Here is a 22558-nt window from a genome sequence, read left to right on the forward strand (position 1 = left end):
ATGGCCTAGTCACCCCTTATTAGGGTAGGCCCCAAGCCCCCCTTTTGGGTATGTTTAGTGGTGATGATGATGATGATGATGATCCAAAACTTTAAATTACAACTATTTCAACTCATACTAAACATAGGCAGTATTTTTTGTTATCCTGTTTAGATTTGCGACAGTATATACTAAAGTTAATTCTCAAAGTAAGTAATAAATGTAAACTTTACAACAGGTTGTTTCCCAACAAGAATATTCTCATTACAATAAGTACTATTGTCTTTTGTAAGTTTGTAACCATAGTAAAAGTGAATTTTTACTGGTATAAAACATTTTGTATGTACTCATAAATAAATGTTCAATGAAATATTGTTTTTATTTTTTCATGTAAGATTCGTAATAAAAATCAATTTCATATAAATTACCTTTATTGTGATTAAAATACCTACTTAGTAAAGGGTAATTTTGGTGTAATTAGCTAATCAAATCTCATTTAAATTCATTCAAAATATAAAACAAATGTTCCCATTTATAAACATTTCAAATGGACTAGAATTTAAATAAAAAAAGTATGAACAGAAAATAATGCATCTACCATGTAAGAAAAGCAAGTGTCTTCATAATTAATGCAACTTGAGATTTATTACACTTTTTATAAAAAAAAATAATGCCTGCAAATTATTTGACCATGACAAACTGATTTTTTCCTGTGTTTATTTGTCGAAAGTGAAGTGACTATAGAAAACTACTGTTAAATGCATTTTTGTGTGCATTAAATTGTTATAATTTAAAATTAAATTCTATACTACAGTAATGAATTAATATCTTTAATGCTTTTCTTAATTAAAACACAAAACACTCATACATAATACATAGAATTGTTACTTTTGTGTAGAAAATACTAAATTTATCTTATACTAAATAAAAATACACACTTTATGTAATCAAAAACTTTTAAAGGTAAAACAATAATGCTATATACTTAATCAAGAGGTTACATAATGAAAAATCTAATAAGAAAATGCAGACACTTTAATTCTAGTAATACATTAATTTTCAGGAAGCAATCCATATTCTACAAGGAATCTTTGTACATCAGTGGCATAGAAATCATTGCCAAGTTCAGTTGCCAGTTGAACAAAGTTTCCCACAATCTGACCACCTTTATATACTAAAAGAGCGGGAACTCCATCAACACGAAAATGTTTACTTAATCCCGCTACATCTGCTTCTATACGACAAAACTTAATTGCAGGATAATCTTCTGCTAACACATTCAAGCAACCATCCATAGTGGCACAAGCTTTTGCTTTCCGATTATAAATATGAACAATAACTGTAACTTTGGCATCTTCTTTATCAATGGCATTTAAAAACTCATCCTTATTATCTAATGTTATTACTTTACCAAACTTGGGACATTTTTGTAATTGAGACATTAATTCTTGCATCCGTTGTTGGTGATATTTCATCAAGAATTCTTCATCTAAAAGTTCATTTAGTTCATCTTCCATCTCTTCTCTTTCTTTAGCCTGTTGCTCTTCTCTCTCAGTTTTTACAGATAATGTTAGTTTTTTCGCGAGTGCTATACGCTCGATTTCCATTTCCTTGCGGTTTTCGGCTTCTAATTGTTTATATCTCCGCCAATCTTCCAAAACACCCTTAGGGCCAGTATTGCTAGCAGATCCATTCCAGCTATTAACAGGTGGAGGTTCATTTGCTGGTTCAGCTGACTTATGTGAAGGTTCCCCTTCTTCATCACCGCTTCTTTCATCGGCATCCGAATCTTCACCTTCGCTACTACTGCAATAATTATGAAGCTTCTCGCCGAGTAACTTATCGTCTAACGTAGCCATGGTTTAACCTAATAATTTATTTATGATTGTTTAAACACACCAGCTCTCTTCAGTTAATTTATAATTGCTCAAGATGTACGAGTCAAGTTAATTTAATTAAGGGATAAATATAGAACTACACAACTTGCTACTGCGTTACTGCGGCAAATAAAACAAACTGACCTGACAAAAAGATCGTAAACACAGTTCGCTTCACTGCGCAACAATTAACAATCTTTGTTTATTCTACAATTTTCGTTCGCCTTGGGCGGGCCTTTCGTTTCGTTTGACGTTAAAGGCATGTCATGGCACGTCGATCAACACAATAAATTAAATAAAATAATTTTTAATCCCACATTTAAAAAAAACCACCATAACTGCTCTATAATAATCCTCGAAATTCAAACCAAATATATTTCCAATATTTTGCAAGAACTTTGTGAGCATAGGAAGTCGCAAGGACAATACTTTAAAATTTAAAAAAAAATAGAAGAGTAAACCAAGAATCCAGAGCCGTAAAACCTTTTTAAAAAACCTAGCCTATCAATGATGCGTGGTTCACACTTCGCCAGAACGTAGCGTTTTGTAACTTGACTATCATTCAACTGACACAAGCTGTACGCTAACTGGCACCAGTAAGTCCATACAATCTAAAACCGATGTGTCGCGACAGTCCAACTGTACTGGCCAAGTGTGAACAGGGCGTAACCAAACCAAACCTAATGTCAAAAAGCGGCGGCGTCTTTTTGTTATAGGTTATAATTTGAAATCGTAGTAAGTTATTGTTAATTTTATAAGTTTTATTGAATACAATACTATGCAATTATTAGTATAGAAGTTGACACTTTTTTACTTTATTTTATAGGAAAAACTATCACCAAAAATGGCGGCGGCTATGCCCATCAACCCTAAACCTTTCCTAAACAGCCTAACTGGTAAGGCTGTTCTTGTAAAATTAAAGTGGGGCCATGAATATAAAGGATTATTGGTGTCTGCAGATGGTTACATGAATTTGCAACTCGCCAATACTGAAGAAATTGTTGATGGAAATTGTACAGGTTAGAATTGTTTACTGGACACAAAAATAAAAGATAAACTTCAATTTAATAACAAATTCTAGGTATAAAATCTAATTTAGCTCACAGAAACAAGTTAATTGTAGTATCAAACATCTCTATCAAAAGTGAATAACTACATTGTTTTACAATCTTCTTGATTATTTACAGGTAACCTTGGCGAAGTTCTGATCAGATGTAACAATGTGCTTTATGTACGAGGTGCGGAGGAGGAAGACGAAGAAGGGGAGATGAAAGAATGATGCTAGCTCATACAAATCTTAGAATAACTCTAGTTGTAAGTTTGTACTATTTGAATAAACATAAGGTTTATGTAAGACTTTAATTTTTAATAGCAAATTACATTCCCATTTAAAAATCAGTCTTAACACTGCATTTTCAAAATATTCACAAGTTTGTTAATGAGGTTAACAAATGATGTGATTTTTATTTTATTTACAAACCAAACTTTTGCATCTATGTTATTTTGAATAAACACATAATTACTTATGTTACAATCAACTTAAGATATTTCATGTAAATGAGCTTTGTATTCTTCCGTGTTACAATTTTTTTTACTTAAATAAAGTAATTGCTCTTTGATAACTATTTTATTTCAGTACTTAAGCATAATATATTGTAATAAAGTTAGCAAAAAGTGCTTGAACCTTCATACACCTGCAAAAGTGCAGAAACATAAATGCAGTGTTAAAAGCCATCAAGATATTTGAATATAGCTGAAAAGTGTATTTTAAAATTTAAAACCTTTATTTCATTACTGTATTTGGGCAACCATTATGAGGACCTTTACAAATAAACAAGACAAATTTGATATTTTGGTAATTTTATTTCCATCAAATATTTACGGAGAAAATAACATTTATAGTAACATACTATATTTTAGAACATTGACTAATTTATGAGTATGTCATATTTTTGCAACTCAACATTTAGTGAATAATCAAGCATGAAACATTAAAAAGTAGTTTTAATTATGTCTACCACATATATTAAAAAAAACAGCCTTCAGATCACCGACTTTGTGGAGAATGCGACATACAGGAAGAGGATATATCTGCATTTCCACTGTTGATTAAAGTCAAAGATATTTCAAAATATATAGAGGAAGCATAGATAACACTTCACTTGAGACATTTTACCACATTATACCTATTAATAATTCTCAAAACCACTTGTCAATTTAACTAAAATGTATTAAAATGGATTGCCAGGAATAATTAAATCATATTTTAATGTTTATTTTGTGACAAAAGATGGAGCTTATTATGATTTTGTAAAATGTTTGATAACATGTCAATACCAGGACATGAAGTGGAGTACTTTGACAACTAACATAGTACCTTTCAAATAAGTTACCAGAAAAAATGTTTACAATGTCTAGTCTATATATTTCTTAAATATCTTTGATTAAAGTCAATCTGCAATTGTGGATGTTTATGTGGAGTGTTACATCACTTATTTAGTATTAAGATGTGTTCTAGCTTTTTTGCCGACTTAGTTTCAGAACATACAAAAATGTATTATGTCCTTTTGAATCAATCGAAATTAACTTTTAATTACAGCTTTTGATTGAAATAGTTATGTCATGTTTCATATAACTTTTTTATTAAGTTCCAAGCCATAGACATCTTAATTTAAATTTAACAACATTCACATTTAGAAATACAATGAAAATTGACAAAATCTGTAACATTACAGTGAACATTTTTTTTGTATCATGCAATGAAATTCAAAACTATTGTTTCTATAATAATACCAATATTGTGCACTTAGATACTACATATTCTACAAAAGTCACATTAATAAAAATAAAACATAATCTTAACTTACAATTATTGAACAAGAAGTCACTACAAAATAGTTTGAGACTAAAATTGCGCGTTTTATTGCATTAATATATTGTAGACAGTAAAGATCAGAATAAAGGCGGATATTGTTATAATTACTACGGGAAACCTTATATTATTTGATATTAAGATGTGAAAGTATCCGACTCGAAGGACCAGAACGCTCCTATTAAACTATTTGAGCGTTGAAAGTTCTTTGTCCTTTAAATAATGGATATATAAGCCCCAATTCCTGCAATTATTAATAAAAGTTTCATATTTTATATTTTCTGGTCCCAAAATAATATGGTTTTAGTTAATATCAAACTTTATAATTGTTCTGTGTGCTGTTACCTTTATCACTCTTAAATAAATATAAATCTAAAATTGTTTTAGGAACAAAAATCTACCATGTAGACGTGATATATTTTTGCAGGAATATTTAGAATTTTATGAAGAAATTGGGGCTTTTTTTCACTTGATAAAGACATACTTACTACACTACCCATAAAAAGCAGACAAAAATATCCTAATATTACTTAAGATTCATCAAAGAAAATCTATGGTGACAAAAATTGCATTTTGTCAATATGAGCTAGAACAAAAAATTATTAACCTTTCAGTGTTGCCAGGTATAAAAATGGCAGTTCCCTGAAAGATTTATGCAATCGTTTATTAATTTTAAACATTAATTGATAAGTACGTATTTTTTAGAGAAAATATTTTATTATTACTTTGTTCTGAATAACTTGAAAACTAAGATAATCTGGGCTATATTATGTCTATTTGCCTAAAATAAGGTGTGGCAAGTTGCCAGTAGCAAATAACAAAAGAACTAATGTTTACCTTACACTAAAATAGAATTTACTAAGTGAATTAGTAGAATTAATTATAAAACCCGCTTTCTTAGGTATATCTATGACTCTTCTTTATCAATTAAATAAATTTAAAAAAAAACGCAACTAGTACAGATAATCATAAAATAATTATGAATTGATTTTGACAAAACCTTTAGTAAAAGTAACGCATGAACATTAGTAAAACATTCATCACATTTCAAAGAAAAAAATCCTTGAAAAACACATATTTAGTATTATAATAATTTAGATTGCATTAATTCCCAATTACTAAGTATTAGTAATAGATAGTTATTAATAAAAATACGCTGTAATAGCTACATATCTTCTATCAAGATAACTCTGTTCTATCTCGACTGACGCGCCAATCGACCGCGCCAACTCTAATATCTGCAATAAAAAATCATCATCAGCTGACTATATATCCCCACTAAGGGACTGAGCCTACCCTAAGTAAAGGGTGACCAGACCTTAGTGAACCATACTGGCCCACTGCGGGTTGATTCCACACATATCTTTGAATTTCTTCTCCGATATGTGCATCTCGATGTCCTTAACTGGAAATTATGTACATAAGGAATTCGAAAAATCTAAAATAACAATGGTACAGCGGGATTCGAACCCAAGACCTGATAGATTACCAGTCGTGCTCAAACCTCAGCCACCGATGCTTTTATATAAAATAGTCTAGGCATATTACAAAATTACGGAATATTACCAACTGTAAATAAAACATTACAAAATCACATCTCTTATTACAAGTGCACACTGAAAATAGGTAATCATTTATTTTATTTATAATTTTTTAATTTATTTAACGATAGTAAGCAACGCAGTTGGTTTTTTTTTTATAAATGCCCAACTACCTTGAAGGTCATTTTAATAAGCTTGTATATATTCTAACTGATAGGTTAAATTTATTGAATCAAGTGACTGAATCACTAGAGTGGAGGGTAGTTGCAAAATTTGCTAAAAAAAAATCACATAAATAATGGACTACCCCCTTTTTTAATATCTATCAGTTCCTTACCTGATCAGATTTGGTATTCCTCGGTAGATACAAAGCGATGTTGGATGTTATTTTCCTAGCGACTTTCAATAGCTCTGACGCCGGCTTAGGCTCCAACATTTTTTCTATATCATATTTTTGATTCTGAAAAAATATATTACATATTATGTTACATATTAAATTATATCTTTTTTGGCCTATTGAGTCATAGGTGTGACTTTATATTTATATAAAAAAAATTTACTTATAAGTACAGCCGGATTTGAAACCAAGACCTGTATATTACAAGTAAAATGCTCAAACCACCGAGCCACCGACGCTCGAGTTAATTTTTTTTTTATAATAAAAGGGGTAAACGAGCGGCGTGGACACCAAAGGAACTACAGATGCATTGCCGGTCTTTGAGGAAATGATAGGCTCGCTTCTTGAAGGACCCTAAGTCGTATTGTTATAAAAACCAATACCTGTGAGTAATTAGGTCCCCCCCAGGGCGGGCTGAGGAACACCATGTCTGCGTGCAGGGTGTCCGCCAGCTGGAAGAAGTCCCCCACCAAGAATTCCACGTTCTCCTGCACGCCATACACCAGCGCGTTGTGCCGAGCCAGCGAGATCTTACCGGGGTCGATGTCTATCGCTATCACTGGAACAACCAATAAATTTATTAACATTACTATAGTTTGTCTGAATAAATTAGATTAGTTTGATAAATGACGCATATGAAGGATTGAATTCAATTTGTATGAAGGAAAATGTCGTCCTTAATAGACAGGTATCGTAGTGACGAAACAAACACACATAGCGAACAATTATGAACTATCGATATTCGGTTTAAATAATTACCGAACTCAACCAAATTATTATTTTCTTATTAACTAATTCTGAGGACAATTATATTATTGATTATAGTATAGAGAATTTAGCCAAGACAGAAATAATAGCGAAATCCAATTCGATTACGTACGGCTGTAATAGTAATAAACATTTATTTACTGTCATTATTTGTAATGGTCATTATTAATTTGAGAAAACAGTGTTTTTTTTTTTCAATTCATAAGTTATAACTATGAATCTATCGATTCCAACTTCAAGATTCATGACTGAATTTACACAATCATCCCTACTAAATTTAAAGTGAATTGTCAAACTAATCTAAATTATTTAGACACACTATAGCTGTTCCCGTGCGGCTTCATCCGCATGAAATTATGAAAATTTTATTTTATTGCCAAATTATCAATAGCAAATGTCAAAATGACATGACATGACAAACCTTAGCAATCTTTCTTTCTTGATGTTGGCAGCAACTTATGGTCTCTTTCCTACATTGTGGTTTTTATCCAAAATATTTACCCCCTAAGGTTAATGGCGTGAAAATATATAGCCTAAAGCATGACGTAAGTATAGGGCTTTTTATTAAAAAACGAATTATTCAAAAATATGCTGTAATTGCTGACATCTTAGGCAAGAAAGAAGTGTGTGTTTACGCTTTATTATAATAGTATAGTGTATATTAATGTTGCTGATGACGAAAATCGCATATAAAATTTTTTGTCTATCTGTCCGTAAGCTGCGTTTGTTCTGGGTAAACTACGAAACGGCTGGGCCGGATTTTAATAGGACTTTCACTAGAGGGTAGTTTGCATAGACGGGAATATTATAGGCTCCTTTTTTTAATTCCGCGGTGTCAAAATGGCGACCGGATCGCTATCTCGAAAAGTGTGGACCGATTTGGACCGGACTTTGACTGAAAGATAGCTGGTAGAAAGTAGATACACGTGGTTTAGACGACTTTTAAAATTCGCGCTAACAAAATTTGAGAGCAACAGTAGGTGCCTAATGTGTTTTCTAACCCTGTTATCAAATTTGAAACATCACATATTTAAGGGTTAACATTAGTAAGAAGTATTGTATTTAGAGCAGAGTGTTGTACCTTTCTTGCAGGTCTTGGCGAACTGTATGGTGTTGCCGCCGGCGCCGCAGAAGGCGTCGACGACGGTGTCGAAGGCGAACTTGTCGGCGATGTGCGCCGCCACGCTCTCCGGCGTCACGCTGAACCAGCTCTCGCGGTCCAACACTATACCTTCGTCGAACCTGGAGAAGGGAAACCACTTATAAAACCATAAAATGAATTTTTCTTTTTAAATACTCTAAATTGAAACGAGTAATAAATTGAACATAAAGGGAAAAATAAAGAAAAAAAAACTTTTTTATTAAATAGGCTATTGGGTATGGAAGAGAAGACTGATCAATACAGGGTGATTCTTAACAGATGGATCTCCGGTTTTGTGGAGTCAGAGGACCTTAATAGCTATAATTTAAACGCAAAGTTTGTTGCCCGATTTTTTACTGCGTTTAAATTATAGCTATTGAAGTCCTCTACCTCCACAAAACCTGTATCACCCTGTATATCAACAACGTAGTTAACAACGCAAAAACGTCATCTTCCCGAAATTCGGAATTTATCTTTTGATATTACAAACAGACACTCAAATTTTATTATATGTATAGATAAATTTACCATACCTGTGGAACAAGGAATGTCGTTTCTTCCAGTATTTGACCATTTTGCTATCACCTTGTAGTTCTGGCGGAATGTCCCCTTCTTTTTCCCTTGTGTCAGATTTAGTGTGACGTTTCTGTCTCTTTCTACGTTTAGTTTGATCTGTTTACAAGGAAATGAAATAATTAATAAATTAATCATACTAACATTTCAAATGCTTATATTTACATGTTTGTTACAAGATATCTCCATAATAGCTTAATACATCTCGATGAAATTTGTCATAGATATAAAAATAGTATGGAAGGACACAGGCTAATTATTAACCAATAGGTTTTTCTTTTTTTTCCACATGTTTAAGAATATAAGCAAATTAAAGGTTGTAGATTTCTAGACAAACTTCAATTAGTAGAGCAAAGATTAGAAAATACTCTTATGTCTGGTGTACCAAATTAAATCTCCAAGAGTAATAGTAAGTAATACATTATTAAACGAGCTTTCGCCCGCAACTCCGCCCGCGTGGAATTAAATAAAAAACAAAAAAACAAAAGTGAGTAGCCTATGTGTTCTTCCAGACTATCCTGTACATCTATACTAAATTTCATCGAAATCCGTTCAACTGTTTAGGCTACAAACTCTAACAAACATTCATCCATCTAAACATTCGCATTTATAATATTATTATTATAAAATTGAAGTTAAGTCCCATCCCCAAAATTTCTTGTACCAAATCTTAACATTTACATTTACCTGAACATGAAGCCACATCATTGGGATATTTACTCTCATCATCCTGTACATCACTGGAGTTATCTACCTTCGCAGGTATTGGTACTTCTGCATCCAACTTCACCTGCGTCTCTTCACCATCACCTTTCTCATCATCATTGTTATCACTGAGTTCCATCACCATATTTGCAGATAATTTATCATTATCCGATTGTATGTCTAAATCCTCATCGGTCACCGTTTCTTTGTCTTCTTGTGATTCCTGTTCCTGTTAAATATAAAATTTTTATTCTGTACTTTATTTTTAAAATATGACTCAAGTAAAATTAGTTTCCGCAGATTAAGTTAACATGACCATCAATCAATCGTTTTGTAAAAGAAGTCTTACATTTAAAGTCACATTTGTAAGAAAATCTATTGGTCATGTATACTAATATTATAAAAAGAAAATATTAATATTTTTTATATATACTCAAAAACTACTGAGATGATCATTTTTATCACTAAGTAACACAGTCTAGATTTTTTTATCCGCAGCTAGTCTAATATAAAATAAAAGTTCATACCGTGTAAGGATTCCCATCATCATCAAAGTAAGTTTTCTTTGGTGTTACAAATTTTTTGTATCGCGGAGGTCGAAGTTTTCCCAAACGTTTCTTGTAGACTAACTTTCCTTTAGGTATGCTTCCTGCGTCGATCGCGAAACCCATTATATCAAATGTAGATTTTATCTTTTCAGCCACTGCCTTTTCTTCTTCTTCTATCTCATGACTAAAAATAAACGAAATGTCTTTAATTTCATGATTAAAATGGCAAGGAAAATATCACCCATTTAGTTATCGAGTAAAGTAATAAATGCGGAAGTTTAGATGGATGGATATTTTCTTAGAAAGTATTTCCAGAACAAATGACCTCAATAAAATTTTGAACAAATAAGGTAGTTTGGAAGAACACATAGGCAAAACAAAGTTTTTTCTCTGCACGGATAGTCTAGAACTATTGTCAAATAAATATTTAAGACTTTGTACACTTTACCTAGATTTTAATATTACTGGTTTTTCCTCTGGTGGATCATTATCTCCATCGTCAGTTGTGCCTTTTTGTGTATTTTTAGTTGGTCGTAAATGTAACTCAATAGCTGTATTAGTGTTTGTTGTTGTTTTTTCAACAACCTGTGAATTAGTATTACCATATCCTTCATTCGCTTCAAAAACTTCATCCAAATCTGAATCCTTTTCCACCTTCAGTAAATTTTGTAACAAAATACCAATAGACCCAACATATTTACGATTCTGTTTCTTATTCTTCTTTGACGGTACTTTATCTTCTAGTTTGATTTTATCCACCTTCTGTTGCACTTCAATGACTGAAGCCATCTCTTGTGAATTACCCTCACTTTTTTCCATTTCAATATCAACCACATTCTTCTCTGGTTCAATCTCATTATTGATTGCCATATCTACATTTCCTTCATGACATGCAATATAATTAGCATAATGCAATGCATATTGTTCACCAAAATGTTTCTTCCATAAAAATTCCCAATACTGTTCAGTATCCATTTCTTCTGATTGATCTTGATTATCATCAATATTTAGATTAGCGATTCTCGTTTGATCGTTAGATTGGTCATCAGATGGGGATGATGAGACACTATATTCATCAGTTGATGTTGATTCTGATGTCATATGGCTTGAAGTGACATCATGACTTGACAGTGTCATCTTTGTAACATTCGTCATTGAATCTGTGCCAACAAATGTTCTAGGACTGACGATCCTTTCGTGTTCCGAACAAGACCTTCTCCGAGTTAAGGGTAACCAAGCTTCTTCTTTGCTGAATGATTCACTTGATTTATCAACTTTATCCAATTCATCTTCTGTTTTGATTTTTTTATAAGGATTAACTTTTGAATCGTAAGAGAATTTCCTTTCTCTCACGCATTCATCTTTGTCTATCGGACTTTCAGCTTGTTCCATATTAACTGGGTCAGCTGATTGCGGTTTTGGTATATTATTGTCATCTAATACCAGATCATTATTTTCATCCAAGTATGATGGGTTGATATAGTCACTGTACTTTTTTATCCATGAAGCCCATATAATTCTTTCTCTATTGATAGCCCAGAATTTATCCCATGTGTCTTCAGAGAAGTAGTTCTCGTTAGTCTCATCTTGCATATCTAGATCTTGATCCATAGTGTCCGATACATCTATTTTATCATGGTTAGTAATATCAGAGTGATAGTCCTGGTATGTGAGATCGGCTCCACTATCACTTGGTTGGATTGTATTGGATGTATAATGGACTTGATCATGTTCGTCGGTGGAACAATAATTTTCAGTATGGGATGCACTGCAGTAACAACTTGCAGTTTCATTCTGAAAATTAGACATAAAAAAATGTTCAGTTCATAGTTTTTATCAGTATTTTACAGTAAAAACCAAATTATTTCGTAATAAGTGCCTACTAATGTTACTTTATGTTGCTTACCTCACATTTAACCTTACAAGTTGTGTCCAGAGAAAAATGGACATGGGATTGGTCTTCCGTGTCCTGAACGTAAGAATTGCGCATAACTTCAGCATCGCTTACAGTGAGCCTTTGTTTATCAACACAATATACCTCATCTCTAAAGATCAAAATACAAAAACATGGATGTTACTAACATACAAGGGATTATTGATTGATCTTTAGCTATTAGATTAACTCTGTTGTAAGCTACTTCATGAATACTAACCGTAGGTGAACTCTGCTGCAAAGACAGTAAATATATTTCCTATTTTCAAATGTTACATTCTCAAGAAGATTAAAATTAAATTCCGCGAGCGGCTCCCAACGATGGTAATAATTTTGGTAATGATCATAAAATTCCGACATAATTACAGAAACTTGTCAATTGTTTATGTTAGGCGAATACAAACGGATACTATAAACTAATACGAACAAAATTAGGCAGTTGGTTTTATAAACCTGTTGAAATAAATGAAAATAAATTAGTCTGATTCTAAATTGATTTCTGAAACTCGGATCGAAAAACTAAAATGACAGCTAGATTTACCACAGAACATATAAGTTAAAACCACTGCTTCTTGTATTTTTAGCCAACTACATAGCTTTTATTCTTATCTGTAACTGTTTTGTCATTTGATTTTGAAAGATTGAAAGTCAAGAAATGTCAATGTCAGATGGCATGTGTGCTCTTTATTTGTGTTAAAATCTTATTTGATATTTAAATATTTCATATAATTTCACAATTTCTACTTAAATTTAATAACGTATGATATAATGGGAAAGAAAAACAAAGATTCTTTGGGCCGGGCTCTTATTAAAGACAGATTTTCTAAAAATCGTCATCGCCGACATGTGGAAGATAATACAATGGTATGAAACAAACACAAAATTTTTAATGTAAATCTTTGTATGTTTGCTTTATTGTAAATAATCTTTTACTTTTAGTTGCACACTACAGAGGTCAACGATGGCTATGAATGGGGTCGGCTCAACCTGCAGTCAGTCACAGCAGAGTCATCTCTACAAGAGTTCCTCTCTACTGCTGAGCTTGCACAAAGAGAATTCATTGCGGAGAAACTTAATGTGAAATATGTTAAGTCAGCCCCTGCAGCCGTTGAACTTGTCACTTCACAACCTAATTTTGATGAACCATTGACTGTACCAAGAAGGTTTGTATTATTTGCATTTGTAAAAAAGTTAAACTTAGTTTTGTAGTAACTAAATAGATGAATGTCAAAATTTTATTGTAGCTACAATATTTCATTGTTTCATTTGTTTTCGATGATTTTGTAAGGAACAAATATGTTTCACAAGCAATATTTAACAATTGTAAAGTGTTAGCATGTCAGGAAATTTGTCTAAGTTGATGGGTAATTTGATATAACATTTCAGACCTCCATGGGACCCGAGTATAACAGCAGAAGAACAGATAGGGCGTGAGAGAGATGCTTTCTTGGACTGGAGACGGCACCTCAATGAACTACAAGAGAAACTTGGAGCTGCGGTCACTCCATATGAGAGGAATTTGGAGTTGTGGAAACAGTTGTGGAGGACTTTAGAGAAATCGGACATAGTTATGATACTTTTGGATGCTAGAAACCCTTTATTATTTAGGTAAGTGCTTTTTATGTTTTTGAAATAATTTTGAATGGATCCAAGAGACCTTTCATCGAAATCTTTAGGCAATTTGTTCCACATTTTACAATTTTAATGTACACTAGCTGTTGCTTGCGACTTTGTCCACATGAAAATATAAAGTAGTAAAAAATACAGCCTATGTAACTCAGTGATAATGTATTTAATGGAAAAAGAAAATTTTAAATCAGCAGATTAGTTTTTGAGTTGTTTAAATACATACAAAAATCTAAATCATCTTTATAGCATACTAGCTGTTGTTCGCGACTTCGCCTGCGTGAAATTAAAAAATATACCCTATGTTACTCACTGATAACTTTTTAATAATGAAAGAATTTTAGAAATTAGCAGATTAGTTTGGGTTATTACCATACATACAAAAATATCAATAAAAATCCTTCCTCTATCATATTAGAGAAGTAAAGATAGCCTTGTGTATTTAATCTGCAGATGTATGGACTTGGAGAAGTATGCAGCTGAACAAAATTGTAAATGTGTACTTTTACTGAACAAGGCTGATTTGACAACTGAGTATGTGAGAAAATGTTGGGCCGAGTACTTTGGTAAAGAGGTAAGTTCAAACATTAGGCCTGGTGTAAACTTGGCCAATGCAGTACTGAAAGACTTGGTGTTTTGTATGTGTTTGGTTTTCGCCATTTTTACACCGTCAGTTGCATTGGCAAGGTTCTAACGAGGATACAGCCTTACCAATAATAACAGTATAAAGTTAAACTTAAGATTAAAGTACTGAGTATAAGCAAAATTCGTACTAATATCTGCTCAGTTTATACTTAGTTTATCCCTAAAAAAACTTTACACCATGGTTATTTGTAAGGTTGGCTATCCATTTATAAAGATTTCGTTTTGTTTTTGAACAGAAACATTCTTTAGAGGTTTAAATGCCTTCTAATTTCATCAGTTAAGTGTTCTAGCTTGTGCTCATGACTTTGTCTGGGTAAAATTAAAAAAATGTAGTCTTTGATACTCACTGTTAAGTTAGGTTTTTAATAGTGTAAGATTTTTTAAATTGGTCCAGTAGTTTTCGTGTTATTTTAAGACATACAAAAATACAAATCTTTCCTCTTCATAATATTAGTATAATTATAAGCAATAGCTATTAGTTTCTAATAACAAATCTTTATATATTGTTTATTTCTTTCAGGGTGTATCGATAATATTTTTCTCAGCTGCGAAAGCCTCTAAAGAAAGGAAAATATCAGAAGAAGAAGAACCAAGAAGAAAAAGTACAAGTGATGATAATTCAGACACAGAATCCTCGGATGATTCAGCGATTGATGTTGATGAAATAAATCCTATAAAAGAAGCGGAAGATGATATTGAAATGTTTAAAAAACAATTAGGAATTATTGATGAAGCGGTAACAAATACGGCATCAAAATTGGACAGAATTCAAGAGGTTCTAGACAATGTTTTGGAAAACTTAAAATTAGGGAAACCTATCGAATTTGAAGAAGATAAACCAACTGTTAACCAAATTGAAATAAACGGAGATAATGAAATGCAAATTGTGAATTCTCATGAGATATTCAGTAGAGACAAACTATTGGGAGTTTTAAGAAAAATGAAAACAAGTAACTTCAAAAATCCTCCGAGATTGACAGTCGGTATGATTGGATACCCGAATGTTGGAAAATCGAGCTCTGTTAATGTTTTAATGCAAACGAAAAAGGTTAGTAAACATATGTTCGTTGTTATACCTAGTCTTACTAATATGGCTTTTGAGTATAGGTAGTAATGATATAACCACTAGCTTAGTGCAGACTGTTTAATGACGTTTAATTGACGTAACTGTCAAACTGGCAGCTGGTGTAGCAGTCGTTCGTTAACGCACGGATGATGCGTTTACATATAGAGTGATACCCCACATAGCGCGACCCCGTTACGCGAGGTTTCACTATAACGCGAATTTCAAATTTCGCGCTCAAATACCTCGCATTACGCGAAATAGTGCGTATGAAAATAATGTAGTCATTAACTTCTCTATGGTCGCGAATTGGGTCTTGACCGTGTGTCAATTAAAAACAGTGTTGGGTGTTATGAACGTATTTTACAAGAACATAAACAAAACGTTACCCAAAAGACAATAGATGTATTTATCCGTAAAAAATAACAATATGTATTGCATAAAGTGTTAATAGAATTAAAGTGATCGTTTAAAATGATTTTTTTGTATTGAATTTTGTCTATGTTTTTTCATAAACCTCGATTTACGCGAATTTCAGTTAACGAGATTTTTTTCGGAACGTAACACTCGCGTAAAGCCGGGTATTACTGAACAATAGATCTTTTTTTTTATAACATAAGGCGGCAAACGAGCAAGCGGCCTCCCGAATCCGCCAAAATGGCGAAGCGACCGTTGCCTATAGACATCCACAATTGCAGATGCGTTGCCTTCCCTTATCCGACGGAGGAGGAGACGCACATAAAAAGGATATTTCCCCTACCTATGCATCTCCTCCACTGTCAAATCCACTGCCCCTTCCAATCCTCTCTCTCCTTATAAGAAAAGGGTGGTAAGGAGTAAAGGACTTAAATTAGGCCTCCGGCACCACGCTCATCAGACAAAACACGGAATTACTTCCACTTCACGCATATCTTCTGTGTGGTCGTGGTATTACTGGGGGTGTGCCGGCCCTGCAATGCTAAGATGTTAAAGCGGGCACTATCACTGTAAATCATACAATGTGTTACACGGACGAGCGGGACTTCCTATCACAAGTACTTATTGGTTACTTAAAAGGAAGTTCCGACATTTTTTTTAAATCTGAATAACTTGTATAATCCATTGTCACACCATATAATCCATAGTTTTTTAATATTTCCGATGTGTGCAGGTGAGTGTGAGCTCGATGCCGGGGCACACGCGGCACGTGCAGTCGCTGCAGCTGGAGGACGTGCAGCTGCTGGACTGCCCCGGGCTGGTGCTGCCGGCCTACGCCGTCGCGCCCGACCTGCTGCTCACCGCGGTGCTGCCCATCGATCAGGTACTCTGCCTTTATATTGTTGCTTTTCATTTAGCTTCTATAGCAAAAAATATTTGGATCACAATTTCTTTTTTGAATTATTTTCCTATTTTGTTATTTGTATTTTCTAGATCACCTATATATACTTCTACTCTGTTCTCAGCTGTTCCCGTGCGACATCATCCGCATGAAATATAAACACTTTGTACCATTGTTTACATTAATATTATTATTCACTAGCTTTCGACTGCGACACCGTTTATGTGAAATTAAAAAAAAACAAAAGTGAGCCTATGTCTTCTTCCAGACTATCCTCTACATCTATGCCAAATTCTATCGAGATTCATTCAGTCGTTTCGGCCACAAACTCTAACAAACATCCATCTAATTTTTCGCATTTATAATATTAGTTAGATAATTTGTATTCTTTTAATTTTAAAACGTTTAATTTGTATTCTTATCCAGAATAAGGATGAGACATAGGTTAGGATAATTTGGATGTTAATTTAATGAAACTAGTTGAGTATTGTAGAAAATGTAATATTTGTATTGCTTGTATATATAAATGTTAATATTGTCTGCAGATGCGCTCCCACGACGCGGCGATGGCCCGCCTGTGCGAGCTGGTGGGGCGACACACGTTCGAGGAGAAGTACGGGCTACTTTTGCCCGACCGCCAGGAGGGGGAGGGCAACGAGTATAAAAAGATACTCACAGCGCACGCATGTAAGCTTTTTTTTATTTAATTGGTTTTTATTTAAATTCAATCAAAAAAATAAATAATTATAATAATTATCCATACATATGTTTCAATACTTTATATAAATATTATAGGATTTATTTGTAAATGACAAAGCAACTTTAATCCTTATTCAACGGAGGTTTTTGTAGCAACAAAAAGTACTGAAATAAGTACAGGAAAAAGGCTCTTCTTTCTTCTTAAATTATAAGCTTCTTAATTATAAGGGTTAAAGCAACGTAAAAAAGCTTTTTCTAGTTTTTGTTTCGAATTTACATACAAACTGTACACAGTTTTGGTTGCTCAAAAGTTAATTGCTTAACTTGTAATCTACAGGTACTGGGTTCCAATCCAAATTGTTTTTGATTTGCGAATTTCATATGTACATTTCACGTTGAAGGAAAACATAGTGCCTGTACATATCTGCGAATTAATTCAAGTTTATGTGTCAAGTCAATCCTCAGAGGGGTAAGAATGGTTGACTCTGGCCTAGTCAACTCCGAGGTTCTTAGTGTGTATGGTAAAGTGAGGTGATGTACCGTTTCCACCAGTCAACCGCGGCTTCATGTCTGCGGCGGGGCAGCCCGACGTGAGCAGGTCCGCGCGCCTCTTCCTCAAGGAGGCGGCGAGCGGCCGCTTGCACTGGGAGCAGCTGCCGCCGGGCTACCAGCCCGCGCCGCTAGATTGTAGGATGGAAGAGAAGAAGAACGACACGAGGAAACCCACGCCCAGGGAGACTAGGATGGTCGAGGTATAGTGTACAGTCGATAGTACAGTGTACTGTACAATGTACAGTCAATAATACAGTGTACTTACTGTACAATGTACAGTCAATAATACAGTGTACTGTACAATGTACGGTCAATAGTACAGTGTACTGTATAATGTACAGTCAATGGTACAGTGTAGTGTACAATGTACGTTCAATGGTACAGTGTACTGTACAATGTACGGTCAATAGTTCAGTGTACTGTATAATGTACAGTCAATAGTACGGTGTACTGTACAATGTACAGTCGATAGTACAGTGGTCGGTAAACTTATTAGGCAAAGCTAAAGAACATTACATATTTAAAATAGGAGCCAAAGCTGGCTTAGTAATTTTTATAACACTAAATAGTACACTAAACAAAAGTAAATTTCATCTTATCTTACTATGATAGTGTAAAAGTGAAAGTTTAGATGGATGGATGTTTGGTAGAGTTTGTAGCTTAAACTGCTGAACGGATCTTTATGAAATTTGACAAAGAAATAGAGAATGGTCTGCAAGTACACTAAGATACATTATTTTTTAAATTCCACACATATGGTGTCCGCAAAAGCAGGTTACTAAAGTTATTGTAATTACCACTGTCTTCACACGAGGACAGGACAGTGATATGATGTTTGGGTGATCACTAATTATTCATACAGGGTTGGCGGAATACATCAGCGGAGATTGACAATGCATTTTTTGCTATGAAGAAAAGTACATCACATGTTAAGGGAAAACCAATTTTAGGGTAAGTTATCTTCATAACATTCCTGATCTAGTTATCTGATTTAAAACAAATTACTTTTAATATTTACGTATCTTAAAATTAAATTGTTTAAATAAATACGTTATACCTAATGCATACTAATATTATAAAGAGATAAGATTTGTATTTTTGCATGTAGTGAAATAACTCAAACTACTAAACCAATTTCAAAAATCCTAGACTACAATTTTTTTTATTTCACGCAGACGAAGTCGGGAGCAACAGCTAGTTCTAAATAAATAAGTACTTGTACATGTTTAAATTTAAAGAACTATTAATTCAACTACTTATTTTGTACTTGTTAAAATTTCACTAACTCTTACTTGAATTATTTTTTAAAATTATAGTGATATTTTTATATCTATTTTACGTCATTATCTGATCGCTAAATCCCTCCCTCTTCAGTCACGTCATGAGATAGTTAAACTTTATGAATTAAAGCTTGGCTTCACTCCAGAGTTCCGATTTCGTCTTCTAAAAGTTTATTTAGGTTTCCCTTAACTATAATTGATATTGTGGCTTCGCTTTCATCTGTCCACGTGTTAAAAGATATCTAGTTAACTTTATTGACTGGTTTCTGACTCCCAAGTTAATTATTGAAGGTTTTTGTTACTTTTAATCGCATTTTACGCTGTTGAAATTGTTTGTAAACTTTTTTTATCATACTAGCTGTGGCCCGCATATTCGTCCGCGTGAAATCATGCTAATATTATAAATGTGAATGTTTAGATGGATGGATGTTTGTTAGAGATTGTAGCCTAAACGGCTGAACGGATTTCGATGAAACACATAGGCGACTCATATTGTATTTTTTTAATTCCACGCGTACGGAGTCGCGGGCGAAAGCTAGTTAATAAATTATACAAAAACATAGACTATTTTACTCACTGACAACGTAGCTTTTTAATGGTGAAAGAATTCTTGAAATCGGCCCAGTAGTTTTTGAGTTATTTCAATACATATTAATACAAATCTTTCCTCTTTATAATATTAGTATAGGTTATAACGTTACGATAGCCATATTTAATTAGACAAAGTTATGCTGAAACTTTAATTACTGTTGCAATATATTTTAAAAATAAAAATCTGAAATGTTGGTGCCATTCCATCCAATGAATTTCATGTCTTTTATCTCTCCTGTATATTTTATTTATCAAAAAGCTATACATAATAGTTTTTCGTAGGATAACGGGTGTACAATCCGACAAGCCAGTTGTAGGCAAGCCCTGGAAACAAGAGAAAAAACACGCAAACAAGAACAAGAGAGAAAAATTAAGAAGAGTCTATGCACATTTGGATGAACATTAACTTATACTGATAAAAATTACCGTAGAAGTATAAATAACCCCGAGGACCTAGCACGAAAATTTCCGAGAAAGTATTCGTAATGCTATAACCAAAACATTTTATAAGTTTTGTGCATTTCCACAGCCGTTTTAAAGTTATTCTTTTTTAGATTTGTCAGTGTTCAATACTTACTTGAAAATTTTCGTGCTCAGTTCTTTGCCTGTCAAATAGGCTTATAATTACTGTGTATAAAATTAAGTTTTAAAATAAAAGTTATTGGCCGTTTTACCTTTTTTGTTAACATATAAAACTTTACTTTCCTACATGCATTTGGTTGTAAATATTTTTAATATATAAGGTGGATATAAAAAAAAAAATATAACCTTTTGTCGTATAAAATTCTTTCATTTACTTTACCTATATTACTTTATTGACCGAATGAAAATATCGATTCTAATGATTTATATGAAAAATGAGGTAAAAACGCTGACCAAAAGACAATTTAGAACTTGTTTTTATGCTCCAAAATCAATGCCCTGAAAAAACATTGCAGCTTTAAAGGAATTTATTTGACCCAAATTAATTACTCTACTCGTTCTGGAAATGTCTACTGAAAGAATAGAATTTAATCTCTGTATTATTGGTGTTTTTACTCGTAGAAACATGTCAACAATACGTTACAAAGCAGACTAATGTTTCAAATAACAATAAGTTTACATACGTAAATCTAATGACGTCAAAAGTCAAAAGAAATAGCTCGTTAGTGAAGCGTGAAACGAGCAATTCCGCAAGCGTAGAATAGTACAAAATATAAACAATTCTCCCCGGCTAGTTGCGCAAATATGCGGGGAATTCTTATGGCGTAATTCTGGCCCGAATCTCTTGATTTATAACGCGGTCGCTAATTTAAGACAAGTGGTCGAGTTTACGTTCGCAAGTCGACATTCGAACACATTTCCGTGGTCCACCTAAAGTCTAAAATCTCTTAAAACACGAAACTTTAGAGAGGAAATCAAAGATCACACACGATAAGACATCCTCTATTATGTTTAATTTCCGTTCAAAATTTTCAACAGATTTCATTTGTTTTCGTGTTAAAAAGATAATTCAAACCGCTTTTTAATATGTTTCGTTTGAAATCTTTCGTTCTTAAAGTAGAAATAGATTTTATGTTCGTTAAAATTTAATTAACAAAGAGAATAGATGTCTAAAGAAATGTAAGAATTTGTTTTAAAATAGTGCATCTACATAAGGATTTTTTTATTACTTACCGTGCGTCACTTCCGTATTGTCTGTATTTTTTTTAATGTAGTTTTAACGCAATACGTAAAACTGGTTCTTCAGTTAATTTAGAGCACAATTATTTTTCTACAATAACATATTCTTGCAACTGGCTAACATGCTACAAAGCTACAAATGAGAACACAGAACGTAATTATTTGATAAACATATAGATACAAAAATAAACAATTCCACATTCGAAGAGATCTGGCACAGACTAAACAGAGGTTTTAGATTTAGAGAATTTATCTGAATTTCGCCGCGCATCTTATAAAATGTCCGAAACGTTTCTTTGAACAATTCAAACAGACTTCTCTATAGTGAAATATTTCACAGCTGTTGATAGATAGGATGGGCGCGAAGTAATCCTGGCATACCTCAATTCGTTATTGTGCCACCGGGAACTGTTGTTCTGAAAAATTGCTTCGTTAGATTAAAAGATAATAAATTCTCTCTCACTTATAAATTATACAGTGACTTTCTTTTCTATTTTAAACGCAGACGATTTTAAACGTTTTTTTTCTTATTTTAGCAGATATTGCATTATTTAACAGAAATACTGGATGTTGATATAAATTGTTAGTTTCCAACAACAGCAAACGGACTAAAATAATGGTTAAAACATACTTGACATAGCAAAATCCAAGCGTTCAATTTTTGAGTGACGTGGCCCTTTGTTATTTCTAGATTTGTGGTGCCTAAACTGCACAATTTACAATAAAAGATATGTAAAAAGATCAATTAATTAGTTAATTAATTAATTAGTTAACAATGCGAGGCGCGA

General features: G+C 33.0%; 4 protein-coding genes across 4 annotated transcripts; 2 read left to right on the forward strand and 2 right to left on the reverse strand.

The window, feature by feature from the left end:
- Nucleotides 1-999: 999 nt before the first annotated feature.
- On the reverse strand, nucleotides 1000-2120 carry LOC106104549 (phosducin-like protein). The gene is made up of 2 exons (XM_013284627.1): nucleotides 2001-2120; nucleotides 1000-1846 (listed from the first exon to the last, which is right to left on the reverse strand). Exon 2 carries the CDS (start codon nucleotides 1836-1838, stop codon nucleotides 1032-1034), a length of 807 nt encoding a protein of 268 aa, XP_013140081.1. The 5' UTR covers nucleotides 1839-1846; nucleotides 2001-2120; the 3' UTR covers nucleotides 1000-1031.
- Nucleotides 2121-2454: 334 nt separating this feature from the next.
- On the forward strand, nucleotides 2455-3212 carry LOC106104640 (small nuclear ribonucleoprotein F). Its single transcript, XM_013284742.1, has 3 exons — nucleotides 2455-2591; nucleotides 2683-2875; nucleotides 3044-3212. Exons 2-3 carry the CDS (start codon nucleotides 2701-2703, stop codon nucleotides 3133-3135), a joined length of 267 nt encoding a protein of 88 aa, XP_013140196.1. The 5' UTR covers nucleotides 2455-2591; nucleotides 2683-2700; the 3' UTR covers nucleotides 3136-3212.
- Nucleotides 3213-3937: 725 nt separating this feature from the next.
- On the reverse strand, nucleotides 3938-12853 carry LOC106104639 (trimethylguanosine synthase). The gene is made up of 10 exons (XM_013284741.1): nucleotides 12555-12853; nucleotides 12308-12446; nucleotides 10850-12195; nucleotides 10381-10585; nucleotides 9836-10082; nucleotides 9109-9247; nucleotides 8516-8676; nucleotides 7050-7225; nucleotides 6607-6729; nucleotides 3938-5966 (listed from the first exon to the last, which is right to left on the reverse strand). Exons 1-10 carry the CDS (start codon nucleotides 12692-12694, stop codon nucleotides 5871-5873), a joined length of 2772 nt encoding a protein of 923 aa, XP_013140195.1. The 5' UTR covers nucleotides 12695-12853; the 3' UTR covers nucleotides 3938-5870.
- A 167-nt stretch (nucleotides 12854-13020) lies between these two features.
- LOC106104672 (large subunit GTPase 1 homolog) lies at nucleotides 13021-20797 on the forward strand. Its single transcript, XM_013284796.1, has 10 exons — nucleotides 13021-13198; nucleotides 13274-13497; nucleotides 13721-13942; nucleotides 14414-14534; nucleotides 15126-15653; nucleotides 16819-16968; nucleotides 17532-17673; nucleotides 18238-18437; nucleotides 19100-19188; nucleotides 20391-20797. The coding sequence occupies exons 1-10, from the start codon at nucleotides 13103-13105 to the stop codon at nucleotides 20512-20514; spliced, it is 1896 nt and encodes a 631-aa protein (XP_013140250.1). The 5' UTR covers nucleotides 13021-13102; the 3' UTR covers nucleotides 20515-20797.
- Nucleotides 20798-22558: the final 1761 nt, after the last annotated feature.

Source organism: Papilio polytes, unplaced genomic scaffold (genome assembly GCF_000836215.1).
Source record: "Papilio polytes unplaced genomic scaffold, Ppol_1.0 DF823510.1, whole genome shotgun sequence".
NCBI classification, from domain to species: domain Eukaryota; kingdom Metazoa; phylum Arthropoda; class Insecta; order Lepidoptera; family Papilionidae; genus Papilio; species Papilio polytes.